General features: G+C 42.2%; 1 protein-coding gene across 4 annotated transcripts in view; it reads right to left on the reverse strand.

Moving 5' to 3' along the window:
* Positions 1-368: 368 nt before the first annotated feature.
* The window catches only part of LOC142939545 (5'-AMP-activated protein kinase subunit gamma-1-like), a 42,976-nt gene continuing 29,144 nt past the window's right edge, over positions 369-14,200 (reverse strand). For 2 of the 4 annotated variants that reach the window (XM_076082740.1, XM_076082741.1), the window contains 12 exons: positions 12,684-14,169; positions 11,902-12,011; positions 10,178-10,259; positions 9,999-10,057; positions 9,603-9,648; positions 8,484-8,538; positions 7,536-7,662; positions 4,755-4,920; positions 4,632-4,669; positions 4,400-4,546; positions 2,504-2,597; positions 369-1,996 (listed from right to left, as the gene is read on the reverse strand). In XM_076082740.1, coding sequence (XP_075938855.1) covers positions 1,626-1,996; positions 2,504-2,597; positions 4,400-4,546; positions 4,632-4,669; positions 4,755-4,920; positions 7,536-7,662; positions 8,484-8,538; positions 9,603-9,648; positions 9,999-10,057; positions 10,178-10,259; positions 11,902-11,982 — 1,266 coding nt within the window. In that variant the 5' untranslated portion in view covers positions 11,983-12,011; positions 12,684-14,169 and the 3' untranslated portion in view covers positions 369-1,625. Of the gene's footprint in view, positions 1,997-2,503; positions 2,598-4,399; positions 4,547-4,631; positions 4,670-4,754; positions 4,921-7,535; positions 7,663-8,483; positions 8,539-9,602; positions 9,649-9,998; positions 10,058-10,177; positions 10,260-11,901; positions 12,090-12,683; positions 14,170-14,200 lie in introns of all 4 variants that reach the window. The other 2 variants (XM_076082739.1, XM_076082738.1) reach the window with 2 other exon arrangements.

The raw sequence follows: 14,200 nt of genomic DNA on the forward strand, positions 1-14,200 counted from the left end.
CTGATGGCCGACGCCGGGGCTCCGGCAAGTAGTGAGTTGCAGTAGTCCAGACGGGAGATGACAAGAGCCTGGATGAGCACCTGCGCCGACTCGTCAGTAACAGTTGGCCAGAAGCCAAACAAAATCCAGGTGTGGGAGGAGTTCCAGAAAAAATTAGGTTGGACTGAAGAAAGTAGACCCAGAACATGCTGGTCTGAGACCGCTTCAGGGTCCTCGTAGGAAGAGGTGGAAAAACCTGCTAAACCTGCTGCCCCCCAACAGTTCAGTGGACGATAACGGTTAAATATTACCATTGTTGGTCCAAACTGTCCAGTGTGAGCGCCCCCTTACTGTCTCACTAAGAATTACAAAATGTGAACACAACTACAAACTATGAATAGATTTAGTTAACAACAAAATCTATTTCTGTACAGATTCATTTAAATTTTGACACCAAAATAACAAAACACACGTTTTGGTTCAATATCTCCAAAATATCTATAAAACAGTTTCCACACAATCTTTACATATGCAGTGACTAATATTATTAATATTATTATGTATAACAATCATTGTAATCTCAGGTACAGCATATAAATAGGGTTTGGGTGATATCTGGAATAAAAACTATTAATAGTGATTTTTTGATTTGCACCACGACAACCTGATAGACCCGCCCCTTTGTGACATCACAGAAGGGGTCGTCGTGTTGGGCAAATTAAAGTAATATTTTTTGTGTAATAAATAACGTGTACAGAAGTTTGATTCTTACATTACATTACAGTCATTTAGCAGACGCTTTTATCCAAAGCGACTTACAATTCAGAGTCTATCACATTTCTACACCGTAGGCACAACTACGGGAGTAATTTTTGCGGTTAAGTGTCTTGCTCAAGGACACATCGACATGCGACTAGCAGAGCCGGAGCTTGAACCGCCGACCCTCTGATTGAAAGACGGCCCTGCTATCCACTTAGCCACAGTCGCCTTAAACTTCAAGTCTTCTTTCTGTTAATTATATTTGTATTATATTATTATAAGTTCCTCTTTGTTCAGTGAAGGAACCTTCTGGGTTTATTGATCAGTGATTCAATCACTTAGTGTTTCACACGTCAGTGCTGGATGCACCTAGAGGTGACTACAGGTAACAACAGATGTTCATTATCCAGGTAATAAAAGACAGTTCCAAGGTGCATCATGGGAAGTGTAGGATGGAGTAAGGATAGAACTACATTTTAATTTAGTTTAAATTAGGGTTAGGTTTGATTTACTTTTGAGTTCATGTTTGATGAAGACAGAATTCTAAATAATTTTAGGGAGAAAGTTAGCTGAATATTTGTAATTATTACAGACGTCTGAGATCTGTTTGTATTTAGTTATTTATTTTTTCTATCTTTATAGGGACGACTCCAAACTATGGATCAATGCTGCCGATGTGGACTCAACCTCCATCATTAATTGAAACAATTAAAGATCCCTAATTGACTCCAACACATGTCAGTCACCCCCCCTGTCCATCCACTTCCAGAGCAGCTGTACAATCACAGCCATGCAGCAACTCCTCACACGTCAGCCTTCTGTCAGCGCTCCCTGAGCCCGCCCCTTCCTGTCCCTCTTCTTCTTCTGTGGAGCGAGCGATGATGATGTCACTCCTCTTCTTCTCCTGTCCCCTCCTCTGCTCCTCCTCCTCCTCTCCACCAGTCTCCTCCTTCTCTCTCTGTCACTGCTGCCTCCCCCTCTGCTTGTCTCTCTGCCTGCCCCTCTGCCTGTCCCTCTGCCTCCCCCTCTGCCTCCCCCTCCTGGCAGTCTGTCTCTGTTTCTTTAACCAGATCCTGGTCTTGATCTGGTTTAGATTTACTTTCTGTCTCTGTCCTGGGCTCCTGGTCCTGGTCTTGACTCTGGTGCTGACCCTGCTCCTGGTGCTGGTCCTGGTCTAGTCCAGGTTTACATCCCATCCCTGTATCCGTTGAATCCAAAGCTGTCCGCTGAGAGGGAAGAGACTCCTTCCTCCTCAGACCTGCAGACAGACAGACAGACAGACGCACAGACGCACAGACAGAGTTCAGTGCTCTCTATGATCTCATCACGATGTTAATGATTCGATATCAACGAGCTGCAGATTCGATCATTATTATTATAATGTAGGAGCGTCAGAATAAACAAGAACAGCAACTTCTCTTTTTGGCTGCACACCTCTGTCGCTGTTTATTTCCAAAAACACGACAAACAAACACTTACTTCCTTCTAACCTTTAACCCCAAACCTAACGTTGCATCACCATGGTTACTCTCTTTCCCTTAAAGGGAACCTGTGAATGATGTCCTCAAGTCCACTACACTATGATCATTTGTTATCATTATTATAATATTATCATTATTATATTACATCTTTGTTACTTAGCAGCTCCATCAAAGGGTCCTTTAAAAAAAACATTCAAACACACATCTCATTGTTCAAGAAGAAGACATCATCAACAGTCAGCTCTGCTAACAACAACAACAGTCATAACAATAAGAACTATTACCTGCAGGCATCAGGACCAGAGCCTGCAGGATGTCAGACAGAGAGACGATGCCGACGATACGAGACTCTTCATCAACAACAACAAGCCTGTGAACCTACACAGACACACAGACACACACACAGAGTTATTGATACAGTCAGGGCCATAAGTATTTGGACTATGATACAATTTTTCTAATTTTGCCTCTTTACACGACTCCAATGGATTTGAAACTAATCAGTCAACATGAGGTTGAAGACTTTCAGCTTTAATTCAATGGATAAAACAAAAAAATCACAATGACTGTTTAGGAATTACAGCCACTTTTACACAGTCACCACATGTTCAGAGGCTCAAAGTAATTGGACAAACTAACATAATTGTGAATATAATCATTATCTTTAATACTTGGAGGAAAATCCTTTGCAGTCAATGACTTCCTGAAGTCTGGCACCATAGACATCACCAAAAACGGTGAGTTTTTCCCCCTTGAATTGCTTTGTCAGACCTTTTACTGCAGCCTCCTTCAGCTGCTGACTGTTTGTGGGTTTTTCTGCTTCAGTTTTATCTTCAGAAAGTCAAAAGCTGCTCACTTGGGTTGAGATAAGGTGACTGACTTGGCCATTGAAGAATATTCCTTGGATAAGAAGCTCTTGGGTTGTTTTTACAGTATGTTTTAGGTTGTTATCCATCTACACTGTGAGGCGCCGTCCAATCAGTTTTGCAGCATTGCGCTGAATCTGAGCAGATAGTTTAAACACCTCAGAACTCATCCTGCTGCTTCTATCGGCTGTGACATCACCAATGAACACCAGTTCCATTGGCAGCCATACATGTCCATCCAAAGCACTGCCTTCCACCATGTTAAACAGATGATGTGGTTTGCTTCGGATCATGAGCCATTCCTTTCCTTCTCCACACTTTTCTCTTCCATCATTCTGGTACAAGTTCATCTTGGTTTCATCTCTCCAAAGAATCTGTTTCCTAAACTGGTCAGTCTTTGTCAGATGTTTTCTGTTAAAGTCCAATCGGACCTTCCTGTTCTTCAGTGTTACCAGAGGTTCTCACCTTGTTGTGAACCCTCTGTATCTAGATTCATGAAGGCGTCTCTTGATTGTAGACTTTAACAATGGCACGCCTACCTCCCCCAGAGTCTTCTTGACTTCAGTAGATGTTATGAAGGGTTTTTCATCACCAAGGTACACCAAGGTTTTTATCTTTCTGATGTCAATCATGTTTTATATGGCATTGTCTGGTGTTATTTATCCTTTGTAATGTGTTTTTGTCTGTTGTGCATTGTGGACTGTGTCGTCTGTATGAGTTTTGGGTGGGAAATGAGTTTCCCCACTGGGGATTAATAAAGTTTTTCTAATTGAACCAATTTTTTAACCAAACAATGGCGTCCTTCACTTGCATCGACACCTTTTTGGTCCGCATGCTGAGAGTTCCAAAGACCAGCTACCAACTGCAAATATAACATTTTGGATCCTGTTGTCTGTATCATTTGTCATGAAATAGTGACAGAATAGGCCACACATGAAACCGTTTGTCAGACAATTGTCTAATTACTTTGAGCCTCTGAACATGTGGTGACTGAGTAAAAATGGCTGTAATTCCTAAACGGTTATTGTGATTTTTTTGTTTTATCCATTGAATTAAAGCTGAAAGTCTAAACTTCAACCACATGTTGACTGATTAGTTTCAAATCCATTGGAGTTGTGTAAATAAGCAAAATTAGAAAAATTGTCCAAATACTTATGGCCCTAACTGTATGTGTGTTTGAACATCAGCAGCAGTCAGAACAAACATATATATATATTAATAGTATATACTAATAGTAATAGTTCACATAATAAATCAATAAATCAAACGTATCAGATGAGGGTTATTTGTTTGTTTATGTTTGTTTTATCAAACCTCGGCCTTCACGATGCGGTCCACGATGGTCTCCAGTGTTTCCAGTTTGTTGCACTTCATGACTCCTTCAAAGTACTGGGATCTGTGTCTGAGAGCCTGAGTCACCGTCACATCCAGGTTGTTGTACGTCTTCTCTGCCGCCAGGTTCTGTGAACCGGACAACACTCAGGTTTCTTACACTTCTTGAGACAGTGAACAAAACTCTCACCAGGAATACAATGTTTTTACTCACAATGACGTCAAACTTGGAGTAGATGTCCACCACTTTACCTGAAACACACAAGTAATGAAAGACACCATCACACAGCCTGCTGACATGACATCACTGTTCTAATGTGTCGTTGCCGACGGTTACCGTTGCGGTCGACGACGGGCAGAGCGGAGACACGTCGATGCACAAAGACGGAGAGAGCTGTGATGAGGGGGGTGTCGGGGTGGATGAAGGCAATGTTGGTGAAAGTCCCCACAGAGAGGTCCTCCAGAGTCTGAGTCATGAAGAGAGGCATGGGCATCTCACACACCTACACACACACACACACACACACTTTTTTTTTTTAGAAAACCTTTATTTTCTTTGAACAACATGTTTCTTTATCATTTAAAACGGTTAAACAAAATAAAGTCCAACAAACATAAACTTGTCTTTGATATACACTAAGACTGTGATATCTTATTCTCACTTCGCTCCATCTTTGTTCAGTTCTTTGTTCACTTTGTGAACTACAGTCTGAAGCCTTCCTGCTTCGTGAGACCTCCTCTGTCCTTGCTTCTCATGTGAGATCTGGCAGAGCTGGAGAGCTTCTCTTTATCAGAGAGGTAGTCCTCCACTTTGGCTCCTCTCACATTCTTACTCCTCTTCAGATACTCTATCTTCTCCACGCTGTAGTCTCCAGAGCTCCTACAGCTGCCAGCACCGTGTTTAGAGGGCTCACTGTCAGCAGCAGCGCCCTCTTCCAGACTGGACTCAGAGTCCTCCTCCAGACTGGACTCAGAGTCCTCCTCCAGACTGGACTCACACTCTGCTGCTCCTCCACTTTCTTTAGTTGCCGCTTTCTTCGCCTGTGAGCTTCCGCTGTCTCCTCTCTGTTTCCTCTTCAGCTGAGGGGCTTTGAGCTGCTCCTCATCTGCTTCCATGTCCACCTCCCTACCTGTCTCCACCTGTCCTCCAGTACTCTCCCTCACCTGCTGGACCTCACTTGCCCCGTCCTTCATCACCTCTTGTCCCCCACTTTCCCTCTCCTCTCTCACCTCCTGTACCTCATTTGTCTCCTCCACCCTCACCTCCTGGGCCACACATGTCTCCTCCACCCTCGCCTCCTGTGCTCCACTTGTTCCCTCTTGTCCGTCCTGCTTGTCCCCTCTGCCCTCCTCGGTACCTTTCTGGTTCTGGTCTTTATTTGAGCCGTTTTCCCCAGGACAAGCTCTACTCAGATGTCCTTCTTTTCCACAGCTGTAACATTTAAAATCATTAGTCTTTGCAAAGATTACATAGTCAAAGTCCTCTACAGTGATTTTGAAACTGAGGTTGACCACTCTGCTCCTGTCGTTGGGGATCATGAGGACATATCTCCTGTGAGACACCACGTGCTTGAACAGCGGAGACTTAAAGCCAGAGGACACTCTCCTAACCGGAGACACCACTTTCCCATGTTTGGACAGATCTTTGATTATGGCATAGTTTCTTATGAATGGTGGCACGTTAGACACAGTGACTTTCACTTCCGGTGAGCTGAGAGGATACGTGGGCAGGAAGTGTTCACCCACCTCGATCCCGTGCTGCAACACCACTTCCGCAGTTTCTATGGTATCTAGAAAGATGACCACAGCGCTGTTCATCCGCGCTGCGGACTTCACGTGGCTGTGGCCGACAAGCGCACCCACTGCCAGGCTGCATTCCTCCACTGAACACCCAAAACGCGGCGGGATCTTCACGCTGTGTTCCCTGGTTAACTCGGTCAGGCCCATGCTGGCGTTTAGCACGCCGACAGCACGCGCTGCCCGGCTGCAATCCGCTCACAAAAAAGACCCAAAAAACAGCTAAAAGTACACAAAAAAACCCGTGAACCCTACACACCCCACTACACTATCATCTTCAACATTACCCAGTGAAGAAAAAGATCGAAAAATCGCTATGTATCGCTCTCAAAACCACGCTTCTTCAGCTCCGCACTCCTTCCACTCAGAGACAGAGAGAGAGAGACAGCGAGAGAGACACACACACAGTTTAATTCACTCAGTCCTGCGTAGAAACACTGCTGTAATCCTCCGTCTGTCCACAAGGAGGCACTGCTGCACCTTTTCTTTCTCTCATAACTAAACTATGAGGATTCTAGTAGTCCAGTACAGTACAGTCCAGTACAGTATAGTCCAGTCCAGTACAATACAGTCCAGCACAGTACAGACCAGTATAGTCCAGTACAGTCCAGTCCAGTACAGTACAGTCCAATACAGTCCAGTACAGTCCAGTATAGTCCAGTCCAGTATAGTCCAGTCCAGTACAGTCCAGAACAATACAGTATAGTCCAGTACAGTCCAGTCCAGTACAGTCCAGTATAGTCGAGTCCAGTATAGTCCAGTACAGTCCAGTCCAGTATGGAACTGGGACACAGCAGGACTCTTGAGGGAAGCATTTTTTACTAAATCTACCGTCTTTAATGAAAAGGTATAGAACTTTTTATTTAATATGAATGAATACATTAATTTGCCTCCTTGCTGGAATCAAATGATAAAATAAACTCTCGTCCCTTATTGGACGTTTCCTTTAAACTCTGTTTATTAGAATCACAGACAGTTAAACTACATGGACGACTAAACACACATTTATGAAGCTGTACAATAGAAAGTACTACTGAAGCAGTACTTCACTGAACATTTTACTTCAAAACACAATATGTCAAATAAAAAAAAACTGATCTACAAACAACGCTGATACAAAGACACCGTTAACTTGATGAATTAAACTTTTCTCTGGTTTGAACACAACATCTTGTTTTTAGTCGTTTTAATTAGAAAAGTTATTGGACTTTTAAGTAAATGTAGTTCAAGTATTAAACTTTGACTGTTGTTATGTATTCTATCATTACATTATTAAGACTTATTATTTACATTATTATGACTTATTATGTGTAAGACTCACAAACAGCTGGAGGAACTTCAGGATCCTCTTGTGAGTCAGGATGTAAAGAGCGTTCCCGCTGACCGGATCAATAACAGGAAGACGATGGATCTTATTCTTTATCAGAGAAAACACGGCTTCAAAGATACTGGGGGGGGGAGAAAGGGGGGGGGGGGGGGGGGCATGAATATAGATCCACAGGTTTGTTACATATTTGTTCAATATTGTCTGAATTCTTCTTTTCTCCTCTCCTCTCAGTTCCTCGTCTCGTTTCCTCTCAGTATATTTTCAGCAGGTAATAAATTATTCAGTGATGCTGTAGAGTCTGATGTCCACACGACTACATTTCCATTTGAAAACACGTTTTGCTACCTTCACACTGAGCGTCTTCACTACGTCAGAGTTTATAAACGATGACATGTTCACTACTTGATTGGTTCTTAGCAGTCACGACGTGTCCTTCTCTGATTCGTCACCGATCACATGACCCTTTATTGTAAAATCACAAACAACAGCCTTGATTACCGATCGACTACCAGCTTAATTCAACATGACTGATTACAGGTCTTGTTGACCTTGTTGTCTTTACTAGCAGCTGTTATTGGAGTGAATAGTGACCAGCGTGTCCAGCGGAGTTATCAAACCTTTGCGTTGTAACTAAGTCTGAAAAATCGAACTTCTAAAACTTTCCAGTAAATGTGTCTGTCTGAGTTTATAGACGAAGATTTTAGAGAAGATCTTGAGTATCAAACACAACTTTTCATTATTAAAGACTACTTTACTAATCTGTCGTATTATTTTAACGAAGCAACCAATCTACTTCCTGTTTACATCGGCACCATCACGCCCAGTGTACGTGAGGAGTCACGTAATGGTTGTTTTCAGGTGTTTTAGTCTGGACGGAGATCATTTTAGTGTGGATGAAGCCTAAATCCTCCTCTGTATAAACACACACAAACACACACTAACCTGGCAGCAGGTGAGATGTGGACCAGAGGTTTGAAGGTCTCCTGCAGGTACAGCTCTGTGAAACAGGTATTGATCATGTGATCAGATGATATGAACAGGTATTGATCGTGTGATCAGATGATATGAACAGGTATTGATTGTGTGATCAGATGGATATGAATAGGTATTGACCGTGTAATCAGATGATATGAACAGGTATTGACCGTGTGATCAGATGATATGAACAGGTTTGATCGTGTGATCAGATGATACGAACAGGTATTGATCGTGTGATCAGATGATACGAACAGGTATTGATCGTGTGATCAGATGATACGAACAGGTATTGATCGTGTGATCAGATGATACGAACAGGTATTGATCGTGTGATCAGATGGATATGAAACAGGTATTGATCATGTGATCAGATGATATGAAACAGGTATTGATCATGTGATCAGATGATATGAACAGGTATTGATCATGTGATCGGATGATATGAATAGGTATTGATCATGTGATCAGATAATATGAACAGGTATTGATCATGTGATAAGATGATATGAACAGGTATTGATCGTGTGATCAGATGATATGAACAGGTATTGATCGTGTGATCAGATGATATTAACAGGTATTGATCATGTCATAAGATATTAACAGGTATTGATCGTGTGATCAGATGATATGAACAGGTATTGATCGTGTGATCAGATGATACGAACAGGTATTGATCGTGTGATCAGATGATATGAACAGGTATTGATCATGTGATCAGATGATACGAACAGGTATTGATCATGTGATCAGATGATACGAAACAGGTATTGATCATGTGATCAGATGATATGAACAGGTATTGATCATGTGATCGGATGATATGAACAGGTATTGATCATGTGATCAGATAATATGAACAGGTATTGATCATGTCATAAGATGATATGAACAGGTATTGATCATGTGATAAGATGATATTAACAGGTATTGATCGTGTGATCAGATGATATTAACAGGTATTGATCATGTGATCAGATGATATTAACAGGTATTGATCATGTCATAAGATGATATGAACAGGTATTGATCATGTTGTCATGATAGAATAGGTATAGAACAGATAGAATAGACACCTCTCACCTCTCCACGTCTCGATCTTGTGCTCCTCCAGCTCGTAGATCTGAACCTACAGAGACGACATTCACACCTGAACACAGTTTGATCCCAGAAAACAGCTTCACTTCCATGAAGAGGTGAAGATATTATAGATATTTAAATATATATATATATATATATGAAATACGTCCAGTTTGCTGCTTTGCTCCTAAACACTGACTCTGGATCAGAACTAACCCTTTATGATGAGTGAACTTTTCTTCTTCTCTTCCTCACTCAGCGGTTTAGTTTACGTTCATGTTACTACACTAAACATATAGCTACACCTGGTTAGCTTAGCATAAAGACTGGAAACAGGTGGAAACAGTTAGCCTAGCTCTATCCTAAGGTAACAACCTGCATGTTATCAGTGTGTGTTACCATGGGGGACTTATAGTATCTGGTCAGGATGTTGATGAAGTCTGTGATGGTCAACATTCCTGAAACACAGAGTAATTTAAACTGTTGTAATAATCACGAAGATCTAAAGAGCACATCTGTATTCAGCAGTAACACACACACACACACACACACACACACACACACACACACTCTCTTACCCACAAAGCTCTGTTTCTTACTCTCCCACAGAGGAGCAGCTCTCACTCCATTTGCCACCAAAGCAAAGAACGCTTTCTTCACCTGAAACACAAATACAATAATCAGTCGAACATTACAATGATTTTAATAACCAAAGAAGCATCTTGTGTCATTTCTTTTAGAAAGAATTATCACATTTTGGCTTCTTAAATATCTCAGATGTTCTGTTTTCTATCACAACACAGAGACACGGACAAAAGATGAAACGATTAAACAATGAAATTAAGTAAATTAAAGAAACACACTGATATGAAACTCTCTCTCTCGCTCTATATATCTATGTATGTATATATAGATATTAGGGGTGTAACGATACACGTATTCCTATTGAACCGTTCGGTACGGGGCTCACGGTTCGGTACGCATTACGAACCGAACAATACGTTTGAATCATATTAAATTGCTTTTGAAAAATAAAATATAGCTGAAATTGGTGGAGCCACTGCGCTCAAACATGGCAACCCACCCGACGTAACGTGCTGTCCTTCCCTGATTCGCCACGCTCCTATCACGTTACCGTTCCCGGATGTTCACAAACAACAACAGTCTTGATTATCGATCGACTACCAGGTTAATTCAACATGAACAACTGATTACAGGCGTTGTTGACCTTGTTGTCTTTACTAGCAGCTGTTGTTCAGTTAAAGTTTGCATTGTTACGGAGGAAGCAGCTGTTAATGGAGTGATTAGTGAGCGGCGTGTCCAGCGGAGATATCAGCGCTACGGAGCGGACGTCTGAAGCCACGGCTAGCGGCTTTAGGGAGGACGGACACAAAACGGAGGACTTTCCTTTTCTTATTATTGCTTATTTTGTTCTGTACAACTATGTACAACAAGTTAACACACATAAACTATAAAGGAACAAAACATGGATTGCTCTCCAGTAGGACAAAGACTTCAGCCTTCAGCAGAGCTACGAGTGAGAACAACGACACAGAGGGAACGAGTGAGAGACGTGTGTTGACCAGATTTATGGATCATAATCTAGTAAACCTTTGTAAGTGTTGATTTTAATGTAAATATGAGGTGAGAGAGATAAAGACCCGCAGCACTGTAACTAAGTCTGAAAAATAAAACTTCTAAAACTTTCCACGAACTGTCTGTTTGAGTTCATAGAGGAAGATTTTAGAGAAGATCTTAAGTATCAAACACGACCTTTCATTATTAAAGACTACTTTATTACTCTGTTGTATTTTTTTAAACTAAGCAACCAATCTACTTCCTGTTTACACCGGCACCATCACGCCCAATGTATGTGAATAGTCACGTGATATTCGTTACAAACTCTCCCCGCAGCGTTTCGGTATCTGTTCCCTCCTGATTCAAACAGGGCTAAAGGTATATCCCTAATCTGAGTGATAAACCAGGCTGTACCAACATGTTTAATGCTATTGAGCCCCATGACACTACTCCTTCACCAGCCCAGTTCTCCAGACCATAATTCCTGCTTTGTAAAAGAAAACAAAAGCCCAAACAGAGAATCAAATCAGACACGCCCCCTTGAGAGTCTCACCAGCGAGGATTTGGCATTTCTGCTTTTTTGCTGTATTGAAAACGTACCGAAAGGTACCGAACCGTGGCACCACTGTATCGTATTGAACCGAACCGAGAATTTTGTTACACCCCTAATAGATATACATGCATGTATAGATATACTGTATTTCTGCCTGCCTGTCTGTCTCACCTGCAGCGTGGTGTCAAACACCACCAGTTTGGAGCTGGTGGGGATGATGTCATAACACTTATGACACTTCATGAAGCGCATGTAGATGTCTCTCTCTGACTCCTCTGAGGCTGTGCAGGAAACAGGAAACATGTTGTCATCATCATCATCATCGTCGTCGTCGTCGTCGTCGTCATCATCATAGAGAGCTGGACTCTCCATTCAGAAGGAGTACATATTAAACCAGGTGAGCATGCTCTTTTTAAGTTGGACTGATGTGTGTTTTTATGTTGGGCTGATGCGTGTTTTTAAGTTGTGTTTTTAAGTAGTGTTCTATAGAGCAGGGGTTCTTAACCTTTTTGACCTCGGGGCCCAACTTTTCAAGTACAAAGTGTCCCGGGGCCCATTCAAATATTAACACTGTATTAGTTTAACTAATTGATGTCACTCTTGGTTTGATTTGTATTCAATAACTATATTAAATCCACTTACAGTTTAACAAGCAAAACCCTTGTCAAATAAATGAGATGATACAATGTGATGATCACAAAGACATTTATTTATCATGTGTATGTAAACCTGCATACACAACAAGAAGCCTAACAGGCTTTCCCACGAGCGTTGGATGTTTCGTCGCTAAGTGTCGCTTTATTTTTGAAGGCTTCAAATAAAACCAAATAAAATGTGTCTGGAGCTGCAAAAGCTATTTGATATCACAGCTTATAAAGTGTAATATTATATATACAAAAACTATAGTTTGTTGTATTTATGAAAATATAGAACAAGAATAAAGACAATTCTACCTGTTATAACAATATCAAGCTCTTATGAAGAGAGTTTGCTGCAGCAGCTGAGGAATCGCTCTTTTTCGCTCATCTCCAGCATGACACTTTTCAGCACATGCTGTGTGCTTGTTCTGGAAGCATACAGTAAGTCAGCATCGTTGGCAGTGAAAGCAAATGAAGACGTCCACGCAGAGTTAAACTCTATTTCCTCCATGACTTTTCTTTTTTTGGATTTATCCATTGATAGTTTACAGAGGGCGGGGGTCTGAAAATCATGATGAGCCGTTCGCGTTCGCGGGGGAAAAGCGCTTGACAGGGGTAGAGGATTTAACTGCCTGTGGGAATAATTAACATATTCTGTTCATTCTTGCTTATAAATTATATTCTCTCTGAACACGTTTCTCTTTTTGGAGAACGTCATGCGAGATATCTTCTTCGATCGGCGCAATTTCCCTGCTCTTCTTTATATTTCCTCGTCTCTCCCCCGTGTGTCACGGTGTGTGTAAACCTCGCTCGAGTCAGGAAACTTGTCAGAATACTCATGTTTGATTGGCTGAGCTGCATCACCTGATGTGATTTACAACGCATTGGTCGGTGTGTTTCCTGCACCGCCGAACAAGTGCCGTAACGGCTGAATAAGAGGCGCCGGTTAAAGTATAAACTCAGTGCCTAATATGTATAATTCCGAATTATCAATCGAATTTAGGGCCTGGGTCCGGATCCGGTCCGCCAGTTGGGGACCCCTGATGTAGACTCAGGGAGCCGCAACAGAGAGGCTGAAGAGCCGCAGGTTGCCGACCCCTGGGCTAGCGGCTAGCGGCTAGCTGAGTGTCTTCTTCTGCATATTGGAGCTTGTTAAACAACTGACTGACGCATTACCGCCACCAGGTGGTGGGAAGCTATATTGTAACTGAGCGTCTCATGGATAACAGTAATATCTCTGGTGTCTTCAATTGATAACCTATGCGGTCCCGCGGCCCTCACAGCCCACAGGTGCAAAACTGAAAGTTTTTTGCGGCCCTCTAGGTGGCGCTCGCGGCCCAATCGTGGGCCGCGGCCCCATGGTTAAGAATCACTGCTATAGAGGACTAGTTAGAATTCATTCTATGGGGCTTTTATTTTAAAAGAGGGGGAGAGGAGACAGAATCATAATGTTTGACACACAAACACAGAGGTTATTAAATGACAGGCTTCATTACAAGCATTCCAGGGTTAGGGTTAGGGTTATACTGACTTTGTGCCACAAAGCCACACTGAACTAATATGAGTGCAACAAACTAAAATTCAAAAAAATATGAATACAATAAGTGCAACAAACTAATACAAAAACAATAAGTGGTGAGTGAAAGGCTCGGGGTAGTACTTCTTGAAGAGGTGAGTTTTCAGCCTGTGCCGAAAGATGGGCAGCAACTCTGCTGTCCTGACGTCAGTGGGGAGTTCATTCCACCACTGTGGGGCCAGGACAGAAAACAGCCGTGACCGGGTCAATCGGCCGCAGGGACCTCTGAGCGACGGGGCAACCGATCGCCCCGAAG

Source organism: Anarhichas minor, unplaced genomic scaffold (assembly GCF_050575085.1).
Source record: "Anarhichas minor isolate MPS153535 unplaced genomic scaffold, ASM5057508v1 ptg000101l, whole genome shotgun sequence".
NCBI lineage: Eukaryota > Metazoa > Chordata > Actinopteri > Perciformes > Anarhichadidae > Anarhichas > Anarhichas minor.